This window comes from Manis pentadactyla, chromosome 8, assembly GCF_030020395.1.
Source record: "Manis pentadactyla isolate mManPen7 chromosome 8, mManPen7.hap1, whole genome shotgun sequence".
NCBI lineage: Eukaryota > Metazoa > Chordata > Mammalia > Pholidota > Manidae > Manis > Manis pentadactyla.
Genome location: NC_080026.1, coordinates 125,661,415 through 125,684,045, shown reverse-complemented (window position 1 = coordinate 125,684,045; position 22,631 = coordinate 125,661,415). Strand labels below are relative to the sequence as shown.

At 35.5% G+C, this 22,631-nt stretch overlaps 1 protein-coding gene across 2 annotated transcripts in view; it reads right to left on the bottom strand.

Annotated features, from left to right (window-relative positions):
• Positions 1-4,539: 4,539 nt before the first annotated feature.
• TRUB1 (TruB pseudouridine synthase family member 1) overlaps positions 4,540-22,631 on the bottom strand; it is a 37,697-nt gene continuing 19,605 nt past the window's right edge. The window contains exons 5-8 of one of the 2 annotated variants that reach the window (XM_036898830.2): positions 19,697-19,769; positions 18,333-18,472; positions 7,900-7,956; positions 4,540-7,147 (exon numbers count right to left, since the gene is read on the bottom strand). In XM_036898830.2, the coding sequence (XP_036754725.2) occupies positions 6,888-7,147; positions 7,900-7,956; positions 18,333-18,472; positions 19,697-19,769 (530 nt within the window). In that variant the 3' untranslated portion in view covers positions 4,540-6,887. The remainder of the gene's footprint in view (positions 7,148-7,899; positions 7,957-18,332; positions 18,473-19,696; positions 19,770-22,631) is intronic. The other variant, XM_036898831.2, reaches the window with a different exon arrangement.

Here is a 22,631-nt window from a genome sequence, read left to right as displayed (position 1 = left end):
ATGTTCCTTACATAAATCAGGTATATGGTATTTGCTTCTATTGCTATTTGCTAAGTTCTAAGAATCATGCTAAACACTTTACTTAAATGATCTAATGTAGACTTCTTAATTTTATGAAGTACTCTTAATATCCTGTTTACAAATGAAGGAGCTGAGGCTCAGAAAAGTTAATTAACTTGCCTAAGGTAATCAAAGATGCCATATGATGTTAAGCAATAGAGCTTGGAAAACCTACAGCTTAAGAGCCCATGCTCTCAACCATGAGCATGATTTAGTATTTCAAATAATAATTGAGAATCCCTAACTATAGATTAAATTCAACAACCTACTATGTGCCAGACACTTTGGACAGAAGTGAAAAGGCATGGTTCTTTCCAGGAGGCTCACTGTTTGGTCGCAGAGGAACTCGTGGCTGTTGAAAGAACAAAGCATGGTAGTCACTGTTATCGTAGGCAATTATACCAACTACCCAACACCCAAGAAAGTGCTACTCTCATAAAAGAGAATTCAGATTCATTCCGTTTAAGAAAAACTATTTGATGGCTATTGTTAATCATTTTTTCCTCCAGTTCCTTGGCCCTCAACAGTCTAATAAATCACTGAATACCATCAATTTTCCTTTAAACTGTCCATTCAGACATCCATTATCTGACAATACTCTAGTTGGGAGTTTTTTATTACCTCAGTCCTAGATTACTGCACCACACCCAGTTCAAACTGGGCTCTCTGCCTCCCATTCTATCTCTTCAGTTCTTGCCATACATCACTGCCAGATTCACTCTTTAAAATAAAGCTTCCATAAGAACAAGTCCCTCCTCTGGAGCTTTACTCAATTCTGGCTTACACAGCTCCAAATGATGTAATACCAATCTGGCTTTCCAACCACATATTGACATAAGTGCTCCTCTTCATCCAGACCATTCTTTCCTGACTGAATATGCCTTCCACTGAACAGTGCATGTTTGCTGCAACTATTCTTCCCCCTGAACTGCTCTTTTCTCTTAGCTCTTTGAATATTTATCTATTCCTCCGGGCCTTCCTTCTCAATGAAGCTTTCCTGATCACTGGCCATCCTTTCTCCCACTCTGTTCTCAGTAGAAGCTCAACAGATGTTTGCAGAAAGTAGTTATTGCTCCATTAAACATCACTAGCACTTTGTGGCAATACACTCACTGATATTTTTGTATTGTCTTGTACTCTTATCTTTTTATGTGTACATTTCTTGAGTTCCCATCTCAAGTATGTGGAAGCTTCTCAAAGGCCTGGACTTCAAGACTTCTTTCGTATGCTATACAATTTTTCCCCACACAAAGGCACTTGTGAATATTTGACAACTGACATATTTAAACTATATAGAATAAAATCACCTAGTCATCACCTTAAATGACATAGCCAATTGTGAGCCAAAATATTAATGACTTAAGATATCTGACCTCTTAAGTCCCACCCTTACTAATGCATTAATTTGTAGTTGGAAAAAATTACTTTTCTTTTCTATGCCCTAATTTTCTCACCTATAATGGAAGAATTTAAAGTCAAATAATTTCAAAGCACCCTGAATACACAAATGCTAATTTATTATTAAATGATTTGCCATTCGTCAGTGGATCAATAGATGATTTTCTAAGGAAATAAAATTAACTACAATGTTATGGTGTTGCAAGTCAGTTAAGTTTATCTAAATACTCTTTTGGAGAGTTCCATTTCTAGCAAAAACAGTGGACAAAATAACCTCAAAACTTTCACAGCTATAAAAGCTGGAAAAAATATAAAAGCATTATTTAAGGTTATGTTTCCACTTAGAATGTAGAAATTCCAAGAGGATGTCAATTCCACCCCATAAGCAAGAAAAAGCTGGAGAACTTCCTGAGCCCATCAGAGAGCTGAGGTTATAAGGCAAAATGAACTCAAAACCATATGGCCTAAATATCTACTATTTAGCCCTTGACGGAAAAAGTTTGCTGATCCCTAGTCTAAAACAATAAAATAAAGACAAGAACAAGAATTTTTTATAAACTCTATTATAGGATTTATAACATATGTAAAAGCAAGATGTGTAGAAACAGCTTAAAAGATAGGAGATAAGAAATGGAAATATAATGATGTAAGGTTTCTACATTATATATGAAGTAGTACAATGAAGGTAGTAAGTTAAAGATGTCTATCATAAATCCAACAGCACACATGAAGGAAATTTTTAAAAGATATATAACTAACAATACTTAGATATAATGAGCGAGGTAATGGAATACTAAACACTCAAAATGGAAAGCTAATCAAGTGACCACCACTCAGTAGAATGGATAAATGGTATATTCACTCAATAGAATACTAAACAATGAGAATAAATTGCCTAGGCAACATATGAATCTCACATTTGTAATTTTGAACAAAACCAGAGTAAGAGAGTATATATTGCATGCTTCTGTGTATATAAAGCACAAAAGCAGACTAAATTAATAATCTGTAACATGAGAAGTGGTTACCTTTGGTGATGGAGGGCGTGTGTGGCTAGTGATGGGAAGAGAACCTCTGGTTGGCTGCCAGTGGACTAGTATTGTGTTTTCTTGATTTGGATGCTGGTTACATGTGTTTGCTTTGTAGAAATACATCAGGCTATATACATTTATTTATGTTATGTGACATTTTCTCTATAGGTATTAAATATTGGTAAAAGTTCTATATATAAACATACATAAATATTTATAAATATAAAAATGTATTAAAATCATAAATATATAAGCTATATATAAATTAAAACCTGACGAAAGAAAACACAAAAAAGAAGAATTTCAAAAAAAAGATAATGTTCTCAAAAATTTTTTAAACACACTGATTATTGAAAGCAATATATAGGTAGCCAAACAGTAAATTGTAACAGCAGAAGGAAGATTTCAATATTTGGAAAAGAGATTCAAGGGAATTCCTCCAGATGTAGTACACACAGATAAAGAAACGGAAAATATGAAAGAGTAATTAGACAGATAGAATAAATATAAATCAAATAGGACTGCTAGATAGAAGAGATGCAATATTAAGAGAGACAAAGGATGAGAATTTCAGAATTGATAAACTATGAAAATTCGGGTTCATCAAGAATGAATTTCTGAACAGAATAAATGGAAATTACCTACATTCAGAAACCTGCTATTTAAGTGTTGGAAAAGTTCTTGGAGATAAGACTAGTCAGTCCATCCCCTTTGTTTCAAAGATAAGAAAAACTGAGGCCCAAAAAGGTTAAGTGATTTGCCTACATCAAAAAGTTGATTAATAGTAGAGACAGAAATAATTCTGATACGTTGTTTTAAGGGTTATGGATAAGAAGAGCAAAATATAATTTCTGACTTCCACTTTCCTACTGGTATCACCATTTATAACAGCAATATGAAATACTCCTTTCCATAGAGTATTTAACTCAAGTTGAAAATATGAAGGTATATTGATTCAAGTGCCATGTAGTACTATTTAACAAATGGTATTTTAATGAATGATTAGGCCAAGCTAGAGCCAATCACACATGCCTTAAAGAAATGGTTTCAAGATAAGTCTTCTATTTAGATTTAACTACTAGTCCATTATAATCATTTCAATGCATAAACTTTGTATCTATTATTCTTCTATTTGAATGTTTCAACATTTTCCAGTGCTTTTTGAATCACATTATTCTATTATATACGTCATGATATAACATAAATTACTTTCTTGCTTTGAAACAGAACAATTCACCACCTAATTGAACCTCTAAATGTCCACTGTAAGTCTGATACAAATTTCAAACTGTTCAGAGAGGCATAAAATGTACTGAAGACCTGATATAAAGCACTCTTATACAATGAATCATTTCTGATGATGGATCAGTAGCTTGTAGTAACTCAGGTATTTAAGATGAAAGATCTAGTCAGTATAGGAAAATGTGAGTTCAGCCCTTATTCAAATTTTATAATTTTTAACTAGCAGAGAGCAAATGTGTATTATTTTAATGCTCATGGATTTTAAAACTATAAGTAAAACAATTCTCTGACCACTTCTGATGACTTTTAAGACAATAATGTTTTTCAGAAATACAAAAACTTCAAAGTGTCAAAATGAAGTAATCTGGTATGTTTCAGGTTGGAACAGTTTTAGGTTGCTAATACATCTCTTTCTTACAAGTAAAACAAACATGTCATGAAGCTGTAGGCCTAGGAATACATAAGGCACAGGAATTTCTTTAATATTTTGAATTAAGTGAGAAAGGCAAAACAACAATTGGTACTTAAATACTAGACTTTCAGGACAAAACTAACTTGTTTTATGGCTGAGTCTTAAACTTTTCAGGGCATCTTGACCAGTTTCACCTGCTTATGAGAATTAAGAATAATATTTTAAAGTTTAACATTTTTTAAACTATTCATACGCATAAATCTAACAACTATACAAGGGGAATAATTATTAAAATTAGCAAATTTAGTGAAAATGAAAAATGGAAACAAATTTAAAAAACAATAGGTCATGAAAATACTTCCACCCAATATTTACTGTTGAAGTAATTCATATAACTTATAAACCATTAAGCATTTATTTATACAAACGAACAAAGTATATGGAAAAGTCACACAAAAGCAAATTAGAGCAATTTCGAACTTCTCTTATACTTAATAAATTAGCAACAACATGTAAAATCCCCAGCCAAAGCCGTAAACTTTTAGTGAACTGATATGCTCAAAAGGTGACAATGTAAAATGTTACAATTCTTTGGGAAAGCAGTAAGGCAAACAAATTAAAAACCATAAAATAGTTCATATTACCCCACTTAATAATCATATCCCCAGAAATTTATCCTAATAAAATTGAAATAAGTGTTCATCAATAGGGAAGTAGTTTAAATAAAATATGAAATGACTGAATAATAATTATCAAAACTAATACAAGTAGAGTCAGAAATGAAATTTTAAAATAGCCAGTTAAGAAGTATAGGTGTCTTGAGACTGTAATTATATGAATAAGAGAAGTATAGGTGTCTTAGGACTGTAATTATATGAATAATAGAAGGGAAACTAGGAATACAAAATTCAAGTTCTCAAGTCCCTGCATCAGGATGGTGAAGATTATGGGTAATTTTTCCACTAAGCAAAATTTTTCTCAATTAAAAGAAAAAGATTGGCTACCATTTTATGAAGTCACTTGTCTTTTCAAATAATTTTTATTCTTCTCCACTAGTAAATTATACAAGTCAATGTTTAAGGTGAAAAATAGAGTAGAAATGCCCCAGTTATTTTCTAAAAACTAAATATTTCTATATTTAGACCTTAACTGGTAATGCATAAAGATATACTATAACCTGTATTATTCCAATCGAGGCAGTCCCTGAAACTTTCGGTTGACACAAACTGCAGAGCACTAGATATGAATAAATTGTAAACTTTCCATTTATAGCTTTGTGTTTGGTATTTTATTAACGCATCAAGATATTAAACTATTTTCCTATTATCTTCTGTCATACTAAGAACTAGTTTTAAGATTTTTATTTAAAATATGTTGCCAATATGACGAAAATGCTCTACTGAAGCATAAAATTTTTATATTGAGTTGTAATTAGGCTAACCACAAATAAAATCATGTTAGTTTACATGTTTACAAATTTTCAAGTTAGACGTTGCAAGCATCAACCACCTTTAAAAGGTAATCCATAACAATTTTAAAACTCCTATTTTATGAAAATGTTAATGATTACTTCTTTTGAAACTATATTTGTTTGAATAAATGAACCAAGATTTGAACATTTCTACAGACTGACTGCATAATTATATTGCTTTCCCATAACAAAAATATGAAAAGCACTCATTACATATGAAATTTCCTATTTTATAATATAATTATGTTTTCAAAAATTATGTTGAAGAGAGGGAACTTTCGTATGTTATTTGAATGAAAATGTTTGAGAACAGCTGTTTTTAAATATTTAGAGCAAAAGAGACTGGAAACGCAGGGCAGCTATCTCAATATTTATAAATATCATTCGAAAGAGCAAACTAAAAAAACTGTTTCATGGGGACTAATACCCTATAAAAAGGTACAAATAAATATTAAAGAACAAAGAAGTTTTTCACTGAAGACACATTGTTTTGTTTACTTTTAAAAATCAAGTTATTTAGTGACTTGGTACAAGGGTAGTTGTGTTGATGAAACTATCAGGAAAAGATATAGCTGCCAAAATATAAGCCATAGGTCTGTCCTCTAAGTTAATGGTAGAGGTGAAGTTAATTAAACATTCAGTCTTCTATTTACATCCTGTTAGTGAGAGCAGCAATAATTTGGTTTACTTACCAATACTTACTATAAAAGTTTCTTAGCTTCCATTACTAATCTAAATAAACATACCTATTACTAAGTACAGCTTTATCAAATAAATTTTCTTAATAATTGTAAACTTTCTAAAACATAAGAAAAAGTGAAATAATGGTCTTTTCAAATATAGTTAAAGAATTTCATGTAATAATGCCACTAGGAAGTCGAAATAAAGTCAAAGTAACACTAGTTTAAATTAAGTTTTGTGACATAAAAGAAATGTATCATCTATTTTTTTCTTTGATTAGAAAATGTGCTCAATATTTTCCTGGCTAAGACTGAAGAGAGATCAAAACCAGAAAGCTGATTTTACTGAATCCCGTCTAACTACACAATAAACATCCTAAAAGAACATACCATAGTATGGCAAAGAACTGAACACCACCAAGGCTATTTATAATGTACATCAGGTAAATTGTTCACTACAGAAATTAACTGATGGACATTTTTCTTCATGTGGAAAAAAAAAGGAATAGTTGTTTGTCTTTTGCACATAGCTCGCCATTCTGCACACAGGATTCAAATGTCAACCAAGAAATGATGATAATTCCAAGCCAATCTTAGAATGTCTTAATTATATCATCTTCTCCCTTTGTTTCATTTAGAGTTATACATTCACAGCTCAAAACTTGTCCATTAGACTCCTCAGATTTTGATTTTTTAAGAGCCAACTCTGCTGGGAGAAGAGATGAACAATGCTCAAGAGACTGTGCAATGTCACCGATTGTCCATCTGTCTTCAGGGAGGGCGTGCTCCTCTAGTGTGAATGGCCCTTGTCTGGTTCGGGTCAGCTCTAGCACATTGGCGCAGGAAGAGAGTTCTACAGCAACAAAAAGTGTAAAGAAAGGAAAATCCACAAGAAAAAGGATTCAGTACTTTGGTCTAGAATTTTTCAAATGACAGAAGAACTTGCTTCAAACCTCTCAAAACCACCCCAAATCTAAAATTATAATAATCTAATACAAGAAAGAAGAGCCTTGAGATAAATGACTGAGTAGCAAAATAATATTTAACAACTCACCTTATAAATTGCTTTAAAGCCTATAAGGAACTTGCACACACTTTTTTTTATTTAACCCATAAAACAACCCCATGAGGTAACCATTATTCTCACTTTACAGATGATGTAATATAATGTTTCCAGTGTCATGCTGCCAGCAAATGGTGGAGCCAGACCTGAAACTTCCTAGTTATTCATAAGACTATGGCTTCTGGTTTTTAAAAATTTGACTTGTGTCAGTGAAAATAACTTTAAGAAGGATAAATCTTTTTTAAAATCCCTACTTTGAGTTAAAATATTTTGTACTTGGAAAACCGTTGGTCCTTACATTCGTTATTCCCATCTTCATTTTCTGCTCCTCTCTCTCTCCTCTCCCATTACAAGCTTTTCACTGCAGCTGCTGATGCTGACAATGTGCGCCATAAACCTACAATGCTTCTAAAGCTGATGGCAGCGACAGCACAGTTCCTAAGGCCAGAACTCAGAGATACAAAAAACAGAAAATTCCCTCTTCCCATCGCAAAGGAATATTACTCTCTAAATGATAATTCAAAATTCATCTCTACACTTACCTTTGCCAATGTCACTGACCAAGCTTCTGATATAAAAACCTCCTCCACATTCAACATCTGCAATGTTTACAGTGACATGGTAAATTGCTAACCTCCTATAAAATCCACTTTACATAGAAATGATGTCCCTAAACAAATATAAAAATGCACTATGCAAACAATTGAGCGATAAAATATTTATGCGCTAAAACATAAATTATTCATCCAATAGCATATGTGTTTGTGAGATTGAAAAGTCAGTGTGGAGAAAGCACATAGCAGAAACTCCTGAACACATTTTAAATTAACTGGCAAGTGATATCACTTTAATACTTCAGCCTTGCTCATTTAATAGGTTTAAAATAGTTAGAAATCTCATAGATAGCTTTACTATCATAAACTATGATTTTATAAAATATTTTCAGATTTGTTCACTTAATAGGTTTTAAATGGTTAGACATCTCAAGCTTTGCTATCATGAGCTGTAGATTTTTTAAATAGTTTCGGATTTGTATACTTAAAGAATACAACAAACAAACAAAGGAACCCTTTCAGGGACAGGAATTATGTTTGGGGTAATGCTACATGGAGAGCTCAGCATATTTAAATGTTCTTTTGGAAATATCTCTGAAGAAATCATAAAGTAACTAAAATTACACAATATCCCAGAACTGAATGCATACATAAACATCTTTTAACACAGTATATACAAGTTTATTGGTTAAAAGCAAAGCCCTGGATTATTTTTATTCATTCACAAGACATCCTGAATTCCACACAAAAGGACTATATTCCAGCTGTTTACAGTCTTAACATACAAATAAAGCCATTTGAAATAATTAATGAAGACTCACTACCTGAGGATTTTAGCTCTTTTTATTTTTTTCCCCATCAGCTCAAGGTTGGGAGCTACTGCTGAGTTTAAAAGTAAGAACTAGGATCAGAAAGAGGTGTGCTAACAACATTCTTGCATGTTTGACTCTGATGAAAAGACAACTCTTCTGGCCTATTACAACCTCCAGTGAACAAAAGTATTCACAACTTACATGCAACTGGAAAAACTTGAATTTTCCTCATTTTCATAGATAACATCTACCGTGCCAACCCAGTGGCTGCATTTTCTAGGGATGGAGTGAAATACTGCCTAGCATATTTTTCTCATTATTTGCCAAACACTTGAGAATCAGGAAACTAAAGAAAAGGCACTGTGAAATTAAGAGTAGGATCAATTTTTTTGTGTAGTAGAGTATAAGATACAGAGAGAAAAGTACACATATCATAAGTATACCTCTTAATGAATTCCTGCAAGGTGAAAAAATGGACATAAGGACCACACAAATCAAGGAATGGAAGATTACCATACTTCTGTAAGTCTTCCGCACCCTCAAAATCACTATTTGTCCCTCCTTCTCAGAAACAATGAATCAGTCTTCTGACTTCTAACAACATGGATTTAGTTCTGACTGTGTTTGAACTTTATACAAATAAAATCTCAATTAGGCATGCATTGTAAAAAAAAAAAAAAAAAGAGAGAGAGAAGGATCAATTTAAAGGAAACTGAAAATTTAGAAAAATGTTTTGATTCTTCATGGCTATTACATGTTCAAGGCTTCAGTTACTATTTTCTCCAACTGGGAGATCATAAAATTTCCAAACAATAGAAACAAACTTTAATTTCTAACTTTTTTCCAAATATGGATTATAGAAAAACTCAAATTGATAACCTGAATTAAAATTTACCCCATGTTCAAGAATACATTTTTGCCTTACCCATTATTTCCATACTTTCATGATCTTCAGTAGTAACTTATAAATGGAAAAATCACTCCACTTTTAGAATTTGTTATCCAAAAATTAAAAATGCTTTGTTTTAAAAGGACTTATCAATGTGCATTTTAAAACTGAAAGTAAACTGCCAGGTACTAGTCAAAATGGGGAAGGTATCCATAAGATAATAACATACAAAATATAAAACTATGAAACTATATACTCCGTACCTACTCTTCTCCATAGCGATCCAAGGTATGTCACTTCCAACTCCATGGTAAGATAATACAACATATGAAAACAGCCTATTTGTAAAGGCACTTCTGAACCTCATACAGCTATAGGTATTCTCATTAAATGTGTTACTAAAGAGGGGTTAACAGGAGGGGGCGGAAGATGGCGGCGTGAGTAGAGCAGCGGAAATCTCCTCCCAAAACAACATATATCTATGAAAATATAACAAAGACAACCCTTCCTAGAATAAAGACCAGAGGACACAGGACAATATCCAGACCACATCCGGACCTGAGAGAACCCAGCACCTCGCGAAGGGGGTAAGATACAAGCCCCGGCCCCGCGGGAGCCGAGCGCCCCTCCCCCCAGCTCCCGGCGGGAGAAGAGCAGGCAGAGCGGGAGGGAGACGGAGCCCAGGACTGCCGAACACCCAGCCCCCGCCATCCGGGACAGAGTGCAGGGCCCTCGATACTGGGAAAAGAGGGCAGCAAGAACAGTGAGCGGGCACTGGAGGCTGGGCGACAGAGGACATAAGAAAAGCGCGCGACCATTTTTTTTTTTGCTTTTTTGCTGCTTTGTTTTGGCGAGCGCTTTTTGGAAGTCTTAAAGGGACAGGGACCCCAATATTAGGGAAACAGGGCAGAAAGACCGGTGAGCAGAGGCCTGAGGCTGGCACCGGAGAATAAAGAAAAACGAACGACCACCTTTTTTTTTTTAATTAAAAATTTTTTTTTTTTTTATTAAAAAAATTTTTTTTTTCTTGTTTTTTTTTGTGGTCGTTGTTTTGTTTTGGCGGGTGCTTTTTGGAAGTCTTAAAGGGGCAGGGCGGGCCACTTAATCCAGAGGTAGGGAATCCGGGATCTCTGGGCACCCTAACCCCTGGGCTGCAGGGAGCAGGGAGGCCCCTTACGGAGATAAATAGCCTCGCAGCAGCTCCTGCTCCAACGCGACTCCACCATTTTGGAGTAGCTGCCCGAGCCAGGCCACGCCCACAGCAACAGCGGAGATTAACTCCATAGCAGCCGGGCAGGAAGCAGAAACCCTGTCTGCGCGCAGCTGCGCAGCACAAGCCACTAGAGGCCGCTGTTCTCCCAGGAGAGGAGGGCCACAAACCAACAAGAAAGGAAGTCCTTCCAGCCGTCACTCGTCCCAGTTCTGCAGACTATTCCTATCACCATGAAAAGGCAAAGCTACAGGCAGACAAAGATCACAGAGACAACACCAGAGAAGGAGACAGACCTAACCAGTCTTCCTGACAAAGAATTCAAAATAAGAATCATAAACATGCTGACAGAGATGCAGAGAAACACGCAAGAAAAATGGGATGAAGTCCGGAAAGAGATCACAGATGCCAGAAAGGAGATCGCAGAAATGAAACAAACTCTGGAAGGGTTTATAAGCAGAATGGATAGAATGCAAGAGGCCATTGATGGAATTGAAATCAGAGAACAGGAACGCATAGAAGCTGACATAGAGAGAGACAAAAGGATCTCCAGGAATGAAACAATATTAAGAGAACTGTGTGACCAATCTAAAAGGAGCAATATCCGTATTATAGGGGTCCCAGAAGAAGAAGAGAGAGGCAAAGAGATGGAAAGTATCTTAGAAGAAATAATTGCTGAAAACTTCCCCACACTGGGGGAGGAAGTAATCAAACAGACCACGGAAATACACAGAACCCCCAACAGAAAGGATCCAAGAAGGGCAACACCAAGACACATAATAATTAAAATGGCAAAGATCAAGGACAAGGAAAGAGTGTTAAAGGCAGCTAGAGAGAAAAAGGTCACCTATAAAGGGAAACCCATCAGGCTAACGTCAGATTTCTCAACAGAAACCCTACAGGCCAGAAGAGAATGGCATGATATATTTAATACAATGAAACAGAAGGGCCTTGAACCAAGGATACTGTATCCAGCACGACTATCATTCAAATATGACGGTGGGATTAAACAATTCCCAGACAAACAAAAGCTGAGGGAATTTGCTTTCCACAAACCACCTCTACAGAACATCTTACAGGGACTGCTCTAGATGGGAGCACTCCTAGAAAGAGCACAGCACAAAACACCCAACATATGAAGAATCGAGGAGGAGGAACAAGAAGGGAGAGAAGAAAAGAATCTCCAGACAGTGTATATAACAGCTCAATAAGCGAGCTAAGTTAGGCAGTAAGATACTAAAGAGGCTAACCTTGAACCTTTGGTAACCACGAATTTAAAGCCTGCAATGGCAATAAGTACATATCTTTCAATAGTCACCCTAAATGTTAATGGGTTGAATGCACCAATCAAAAGACACAGAGTAACAGAATGGATAAAAAAGCAAGACCCATCTATATGCTGCTTACAAGAAACTCACCTCAAACCCAAAGACATGTACAGACTAAAAGTCAAGGGATGGAAAAACATATTTCAAGCAAACAACAGTGAGAAGAAAGCAGGGGTTGCAGTACTAATATCAGACAAAATAGACTTCAAAACAAAGAAAGTAACAAGAGATAAAGAAGGACACTACATAATGATAAAGGGCTCAGTCAAACAAGAGGATATAACCATTCTAAATATATATGCACCCAACACAGGAGCACCAGCATATGTGAAACAAATACTAACAGAACTAAAGGGGGATATAGACTGCAATGCATTCATTCTAGGAGACTTCAACACACCACTCACCCCAAAGGATAGATCCACTGGGCAGAAAATAAGTAAGGACACGGAAGCACTGAACAACACAGTAGAGCAGATGGACCTAATAGACATCTATAGAACTCTACATCCAAAAGCAGCGGGATATACATTCTTCTCAAGTGCACATGGAACATTCTCCAGAATAGACCACATACTAGGCCACAAAAAGAGCCTCAGAAAATTCCAAAAGATTGAAATCCTACCAACCAACTTTTCAGACCACAAAGGCATAAAACTAGAAATAAACTGTACAAAGAAAGCAAAGAGGCTCACGAACACATGGAGGCTTAACAACACGCTCCTAAATAATCAATGGATCAATGACCAAATCAAAATGGAGATCCAGCAATATATGGAAACAAATGACAACAACAACACTAAGCCCCAACTTCTGTGGGACACAGCAAAAGCAGTCTTAAGAGGAAAGTATATAGCAATCCAAGCATATTTAAAAAAGGAAGAGCAATCCCAAATGAATGGTCTAATGTCACAATTATCGAAATTGGAAAAAGAAGAACAGATGAGGCCTAAGGTCAGCAGAAGGAGGGACATAATAAAGATCAGAGAAGAAATAAATAAAATTGAGAAGAATAAAACAATAGCAAAAATCAATGAAACCAAGAGCTGGTTCTTCGAGAAAATAAACAAAATAGATAAGCCTCTAGCCAGACTTATTAAGAAGAAAAGAGAGTCAAAACAAATCAACAGTATCAGAAACGAGAAAGGAAAAATCACGACGGACCCCACGGAAATGCAAAGAATTATTGGAGAATACTATGAAAACCTATATGCTAACAAGCTGGGAAACCTAGGAGAAATGGACAACTTCCTAGAAAAATATAACCTTCCAAGATTGACCCAGGAAGAAACAGAAAATCTAAACAGACCAATTACCAGCAACGAAATTGAAGAGGTAATCAAAAAACTACCAAAGAACAAAACCCCCGGGCCAGATGGATTTACCTCGGAATTTTATCAGACATACAGGGAAGACATAATACCCATTCTCCTTAAAGTTTTCCAAAAAATAGAGGAGGAGGGGATACTCCCAAACTCATTCTATGAAGCTAACATCACCCTAATACCAAAACCAGGCAAAGACCCCACCAAAAAAGAAAACTACAGACCAATATCCCTGATGAACGTAGATGCAAAAATACTCAACAAAATATTAGCAAACCGAATTCAAAAATACATCAAAAGGATCATACACCATGACCAAGTGGGATTCATCCCAGGGATGCAAGGATGGTACAACATTCGAAAGTCCATCAACATCATCCACCACATCAACAAAAAGAAAGACAAAAACCACATGATCATCTCCATAGATGCTGAAAAAGCATTTGACAAAGTTCAACATCCATTCATGTTAAAAACTCTCAGCAAAATGGGAATAGAGGGCAAGTACCTCAACATAATAAAGGCCATCTATGATAAACCCACAGCCAACATTATATTGAACAGCGAGAAGCTGAAAGCATTTCCTCTGAGATCGGGAACTAGACAGGGATGCCCACTCTCTCCACTGTTATTTAACATAGTACTGGAGGTCCTAGCCACGGCAATCAGACAAAATAAAGAAATACAAGGAATCCAGATTGGTAAAGAAGAAGTTAAACTGTCACTATTTGCAGATGACATGATACTGTACATAAAAAACCCTAAAGACTCCACCCCAAAACTACTAGAACTGATATCGGAATACAGCAAAGTTGCAGGATACAAAATCAACACACAGAAATCTGTGGCTTTCCTATATACTAACAATGAACCAACAGAGAGAGAAATCAGGAAAACAACTCCATTCACAATTGCATCAAAAAAAATAAAATACCTAGGAATAAACCTAACCAAAGAAGTGAAAGACTTATACTCTGAAAACTACAAGTCACTCTTAAGAGAAATTAAAGGGGACACTAACAGATGGAAACTCATCCCATGCTCGTGGCTAGGAAGAATTAATATCGTTAAAATGGCCATCCTGCCCAAAGCAATATACAGATTTGATGCAATCCCTATGAAACTACCAGCAACATTCTTCAATGAACTGGAACAAATAATTCAAAAATTCATATGGAAACACCAAAGACCCCGAATAGCCAAAGCAATCCTGAGAAAGAAGAATAAAGTAGGGGGGATCTCACTCCCCAATTTCAAGCTCTACTATAAAGCCATAGTAATCAAGACAATTTGGTACTGGCACAAGAACAGAGCCACAGACCAATGGAACAGACTAGAGAATCCAGACATTAACCCAGACATATATGGTCAATTAATATTTGATAAAGGAGCCATGGACATACAATGGCGAAATGACAGTCTCTTCAACAGGTGGTGCTGGCAAAACTGGACAGCTACATGTAGGAGAATGAAACTGGACCATTGTCTAACCCCATATACAAAAGTAAACTCAAAATGGATCAAAGACCTGAATGTAAGCCATGAAACCATTAAACTTTTGGAAGAAAACATAGGCGAAAACCTCTTAGACATAAACATGAGTGACCTCTTCTTGAACATATCTCCCCGGGCAAGGAAAACAACAGCAAAAATGAGTAAGTGGGACTATATTAAGCTGAAAAGCTTCTGTACAGCAAAAGACACCATCAATAGAACAAGAAGGATCCCTACAGTATGGGAGAATATATTTGAAAATGACACATCCGATAAAGGCTTGACGTCCAGAATATATAAGGAGCTCTCACGCCTCAACAAACAAAAAACAAATAACCCAATTAAAAAATGGGCAGAGGAACTGAACAGACAGTTCTCCAAAAAAGAAATACAGATGGCCAACAGACACATGAAAAGATGCTCCACATCGCTAATTATCAGAGAAATGCAAATTAAAACTACAATGAGGTATCACCTCACACCAGTAAGGATGGCTGCCATCCAAAAGACAAACAACAACAAATGTTGGCGAGGCTGTGGAGAAAGGGGAACCCTCCTACACTGCTGGTGGGAATGTAAGTTAGTTCAACCATTGTGGAAAGCAGTATGGAGGTACATCAAAATGCTCAAAACAGACTTACCATTTGACCCAGGAATTCCACTCCTAGGAATTTACCCTAAGAATGCAGCAATCAAGTTTGAGAAAGACAGATGCACCCCTATGTTTATTGCAGCACTATTTACAATAGCCAAGAATTGGAAGCAACCTAAATGTCCATCAATAGATGAATGGATAAAGAAGATGTGGTACATATACACAATGGAATACTACTCAGCTATAAGAAAAGGGCAAATCCAATCATTTGCAGCAACATGGATGGAGCTGGAGGGTATTATGCTCAGTGAAACAAGCCAAGCGGAGAAAGAGAAATACCAAATGATTTCACTTATCTGTGGAATATAAGAACAAAGGAAAAACTGAAGGAACAAAACAGCAGCAGAATCACAGAACTCAAGAATGGACTAACAGGTACCAAAGGGAAAGGGACTGGGGAGGATGGGTGGGTAGGGAGGGATAAGGGGGGGAGAAGTAGGGGGGTATTAAGATTAACATGCATGGGGGGGTAGGAGAAAAGGGAGGGCTGTACAACACAGAGAAGGCAAGTAGTGATTCTACAACATTTAGCTATGCTGATGGACAGTGACTGTAAAGGGGTTTATAGGGGAGACCTGGTATAGGGGAGAGCATAGTAAACATAATATTCGTCATGTAAGTGTAGATTAGTGATAGCAAAAAAAAAAAAAAAAAAAAAGGGCAGTTCCTGTGTGGTAACCTCCAACGAGTTCTACACAAGGGTATAAAGGGCATATAAAAGTGTAGGCAAAGGGTCTGTTTGTGTTTATACAGAGGATCAAAGCCTAATTGGGCTACCCCGAAAATGAACTAAGATACGATATGAAAAAGAACTTCCAACATCTGCACCCTCTGGAAGACTCATGCCAGAAGATGATCATCAAAAAACCCCAACAAAGATCCACGCACTGCTACAGCTGTAGATGCACTCATCCCACCAGTTCCTGGACCTGCCATGGGAATGAGGAAGGAGATATCTAAGCTGGCCTGTGCATATAGTAAAACAACAAAATTGGACTGGATCTATACTGTTGGAACTCAACCAAGAATTTGGAGAAGTGCAAATTGTAGCGCTCCAAAATCTTACAACTACAGACTATTTATTGTTAAAAGAACATATGGCATGTGAACAGTCCCCAGGAATGGGTTGTTTTAATTTGTCTGATTTCTCTCAGACTGTTCAAGTTCATTTGGACAATATCCACCATATCATAGATAAGTTTTCACAAATGCCTAAGGTGCCTAACTGGTTTTCTTGGTTTCACTGCAGATGGCTGGTAATTACAGATATGCTTTGGTTATGTAACTATACTCCTATTATGTTAATGTGTGTGTGCAATTTAAGTAGTAGCTTAAAACCTATACATGCTGAAGTTACTCTACAAGAAGATATATCAAAGAAATAATCAATCTTCCCAAGTTTTCTTCCGCCTGCTACTTCTATAGCTTTTCTTCTTCCTTCCTAATTACAACCCTTAAATAGAATTCGTGCCTCATATCAAATTTACCGAGTATCATAATTCTTCCAAGTGGTAAAGATACCTCTAGACAAATGCTGGGCATAGCAGCCACAGGGCATAAATATGCAAAGAAGTAAAAAGCTAACTTTTTCAAACAATAAGGCTTCTCTCTCACTTACCAACTTCACATTTCCCTGTATGGCCCCAGAAGATGACTGGTTAGCCAGAGACGGGTAAGATTCCTCAAGGGAGGAACAACCTAAGACAGGCACAGTCGCAGGGGGGCCATCAGGTGAGAAATTGGGGATCAACAGAGGTGAGGCTTAGAACCTCACCCCCCCGTTCTGAGAGAAATCTTCTGCATACGTGGATGTTTTATTGCCCTGGTCTAGCTTGGATTAACACATAGTCTACAGGCACACACCTGATCATCTACATGTGCTCTCTTACAACACTAAACTATGTTTTCTACCTTTATCTTGTATCTACCTACCACTTCAGCATTTTATTAAAAATAATAATAATAAAGAGAGAAATGTGGTATCCACATATAAATCAAGTATAAAAACCAAATGAGTATTCATATTTGAACTGACTGTTTATAGTTCATAATGCATGAGCAAAACCGAAAGTTTCTGTGATGACTGCCCTTGTACTGTTCACTATGTAACTTATTCATTATGTAAGAATTTGTTCTACATGTAAAAACTTGTTTGTTATGCCTCAGAAGATTGGAGACTGACAAAAATTAGGCTTGGGGTGGAATAATGATTGTGCATTGAGCATTGACTCCCCTATACAGAATTTTATTGTCGTTAACAACCATTTGATCAATAAATATGAGAGATGCCCTCACAAAAAAAAAAAAAAAAAGGACAGACTTCCAATGGTAAAATAAATTAGTAACCGGGATGTAAGGTATAGCATAAGGAATATAGTCAAGATATTGTAACAGCCTGGTAGGGTGATAGCTGGAACCTAGAATTATGTATATAAATGTTCTACCACTGTGTTGTACACTTGAAACTCATGTAATGTAATACTGTGTGTCAACTACCCTTCAATAAAAAATAATTATTAAAAAAAAAAAAAAAAAAAAAAAAAAAAAAAAAAAAAGAGGGGTTAACAATTCCTAACTTTCCTTAAATCAAACATTTAAAAAAATCTCCAATATCCTATGGTATGAATCCATAAAAATTACACAAAAGTAGCCACATACAAAATAAAGGTACATGTAAATACAAATAATTTTGAATTTCCCCATCATACCTAATGTGAAAAACGGTGGCTGGAATTTTTGAAGGGAGAGACTGTATACTGTCACTGGCCTGGCAGGTTTTGCTTCCACTACTTCACCTCTCTTCATCAAAGTTGAAAGTCTCTGCCCATCTTTCTTTAATGCAGAATAGCTGTAAGATAAGAAAGGGAGAGAAGGAAGGTAGGAGGGATGAAGAAAGATTGAGAGAATAATTCCAGATTAGAGTATGGAAAAAAGCATGAGTAATAGCCCTCAAAACTGAAACTCCTCCTAAAAAACAAATGAGTTTTTTCTTCTTCTCTACTTCACAATGGTGTCAGGAATAGTTCCTAAATATAATATAGCTCAATCTGGCACGTAATGAGCAATGTTGTCAATTTTATCCTTTAACCATCTTCCTGAAGATGGTTTATTCATGTCTTCACTAGTCTTGCTCTAGATTAAGGGCAGAATGCCCCTGGTCACAGTGATTTCAGTTATATTTACTTGAAGCAATTTCCATTACAGTAGTAATTCATTTTTATATGAAACTTACCAAAATATTTCTAAAAATCAAATAAACATAATCTACTTAACGTATCTTACCTTTGTATGATAAAATTTTATTACACCAAAAAATCCTTGGAACATTCACAGAGAAGAAAATTCTAAAATGGTTCATTATGATTAAATATAAATGTTTGATTGCTTTTAACAGTAATAATCCAAAATAATGTTTATTCATATCCTGCTATAATTTAAAAATATTTATATTTGAGGCAAAATTAAGAAGACACATTTCCCCATAGATATTTCAGTGTTCTTGAAAAAAAGAATACTAAATTCTAAAAGAACTATAACTTATCATGATGCACCTTATAAACATTCAGCCATTTTTAAAAAAGAAATGATTTGCTTGAAATGGTAAAGTACATAAAAAATATGGAAAACTGTTAAGCCAATATTCTCATATTTTTAATAAAAGTTATAACTCTCATCATTTCATTTGTTGCAGAGAATTGCAGTGCATAAGGTTCTGGGCCAAAACGAATGGTCCCCAACACTTGAAAGGAAGTGCCACTGGACTCTGAATTGTAGTTGTACACCCATATCAGACAGGACTGGTCCCTTTACAGCAATTCTAGGAAAAATGACATTTCTGCACTCCAGAACTGTCCTGATTTGGGTAGATGGAATCAGTAAAACCAGTAAGTGCTGGGAGAGCATAGACGTCAGGCTGTGACAATATCCAGCGACAGAGGCCATATCCCACTACCTCTCAGAGAGGATCAGAAGCTCTGCAACCTATCTGAACGGGCTCACCTTTACTTGATCATTTACCATGTCATATTTAAAACCTGTTAAACATTTACTGAAATTCAATATTTGAACTTACAGGGGAGGTACTTGCATTATATTCCCAGTAAATTTCTGCAGAATGCCTTCAATATCTTCTTGTGTTATTTTATCTGCCAAAAATGAACAAAAAAAGTGACAGCCACAGAAGTACATGGGCCATTTTCATAGCACTGAAATCTCTGAAGATTCCTACAAAAAGTTTTTCAACAAAACATATATAATAATGTAGGTTTTACAGGCTCAATCGTACCTTGTTGAGGTGAATAAAACACACATTAATGAGATAAAAGGGGGAGAAAGTCTTATATTGTCTAATATTAAGACTAGATTTCCTTTGCTTCAGTAAAAATAATCGAATCATTGTACATGCATTTAGTTTGTTCTTACTATGGCCTTTAGAAGACCCAAAAAATGCTGCATCAGCTGTAGAAATGGTCTTGCAGTGATCAAAATGAGGAGAGCAGAAAATAAGTAGAAAAATATTCATAAGTTCTCATCTAAGTTTCTACAGGCACAAATAATTGTAAATAACCTAATGTGGTATTGAAAATTGTAAGTATTAACCACATTTAAAACTTTACCTGTGGGATTTCAAAACTGTCCTACAGGTATGGTATAAATTTTACACACTTGCATTCACTTTTGTCCCCAAGTTGTATTCATCTCCACGTTTCACTTCACTGCTCTTAGAATTTCTCATTCTCTTAAATGAATACTCTCAGTCAGGAGTCTGACTTTTGCCTCAAAAATAAGCCAGTGCAAATAGAGAATAAACACAGCAAGGACTTTAGCATGATTACTAAGCATTTTTAAAATAATGATTTTAGAAATTTGCATGCAGACATAAATAAACCTTTGAATATCTGTCACATAGTCATATTTTCAGCTTTTGTTTGTTACTCTTTCAAACAAAATGATGCAATATTAAAGTACAGTTCTATAACTTTACCAACTGAAAGCTATACCACACTGAAATTCATTATTTGGGATATTTGTACTTACAGATGACTGTACATATTTCATATTAAATAATAAACTAATTATAGAAATATTCTATAACTTGTTCAGCTCAGTCAATGGAAAGAAATTACACTGCTCCTTTTTCACTTTGTAAGAAATTTATTTTAATTTTTATCCTGGTATATACATGTTTCATTTGATTTTATTTGAACAATATTAAACAAAAATGAATTAATGTGCTTTGAATTACTGTTCTAATACAGAATAAAAATTAAAAGACAGCACGGAATACTATGTCCACATTTCAATACCAACACAGCAAGACTGTCTTAACCTCAGTGTAACCTTGATCTTCACAAGCTGAACAAGAACAAAAGACCAGACTTTACTAGACTCAAACAGAGAAGAGCTACAGAATATTCAAAAGAATTTCTCCAACACCTAGCAGCTCCAAAAAGACAGTTCTCAGATGTCTATTACATTCACACTGTTTTTCAAACAGATGGAGCTTACGATATAGATAAGGATTTTTCCACGGAAATTTTTTGTTTTACTGCAACATTAAAATAATTACTGATGGCAGCCTTATTTATGTAAAACTTTCAAATCTAGAGATCCACTGCCATCACAATGCTGGTGATTGGTGAAAGAAATGCCACTGTTGATAAAATTCAATAGTCCATAACTTAGCAACACATTTAAAATATAAGACCAAACAGCTTTCTACTTTGGTAGGTTGGTCTCTTTACTGACATTCCTGCCAATGTGTCTCCTTTGTCCTGCTCAGTGGCTCTCTTTTACAGATATTCCCCCACACCAGATGACAAGATGTGCTCTTTTTCATTCTACTTTTGCCATAGCAGCTCTTTCTCTGACTTAATCTCTTAGGCATTTATGGTTTATGGTATTTATTCTGCAATTAATTATATACAATTTTTAAATGTTGCCTACTATATACACATGAAGGTACTATTTCACTGGTGAAGTTCTAAGCTCCTTAAAGGCAAAGACAGTTTTTCTTCTTATATAATGTACACAATTACAACAGCACTCAAGATATTCTTGCCAAATTTAATTTGTTGAGAAATAACAGAATCTCAAGGGCACTTTAAAGTCACCTAGGCCAATTATTCATCTGATGTTTGATTCACCTGACTGAAAACCTATGCAGCAAGTTCTTTTACAATAGAAGTGAATGCATTATTTTAGAATAAAAGTGAATATAATATTTACAGAGCATGTAGTGATGTGTGCTGGCTATATCTAAAACATGATAGTTGTCTAATCCAAATGATAATCATTGTCCCTATGACATAAGAATAAAGACTCCTCCAAAGGACTTAAAAAGAATTAAATCTCTAAAGCAAGTATAACCAGTAACTAGCCAGAAGTACTTTGGTGATAGAACACGGGTATGATACCAGTGCCACAGGACTGGGTAATTATTCTTTGGTTAGCACATCAATACATCATCAATCTGACAGAATTCATTTGAAATTAATCTTTCAAGATTATTCTCATAAAATTAATATATACAATATCATGTTATACACTATTTGCTTAAATAATTTAAGCAAGTTTTATTTGCTTAAAATTTAAGCTCCTCCAGTGAACTTACGATGTGATAGTTGAAACTTAACTGAACTATGAAGTTAAAAGCAATATTGGGCCATGATAAAGTAGCTGTTACTCAACAAGCCCTGTTTAATTGGAAAAAATATATATAATATGATAAACAACTGTTTTTGACCATGAGACAACAGGCAGCAAGAGAAGGGAAGAGACAAGGCATGGCTCAGGACCACGTGCTTGTGCTTGGAGGTGCTTCCTGAACTGGGGTGCAGGGAGGGGGATCCCGAACAAAACACTGTGATCTCACCAGACAGAAATTGGGATTCGGGGAAGCAGCAACAGCTGGAATCTGAGAGAAACAGATGTCTACAGGGGTCCATCTGAGACTCTGGCTAAACTCCAAGCTGCGCATGTACACAGTGAGTAGCCACAAAATTAAC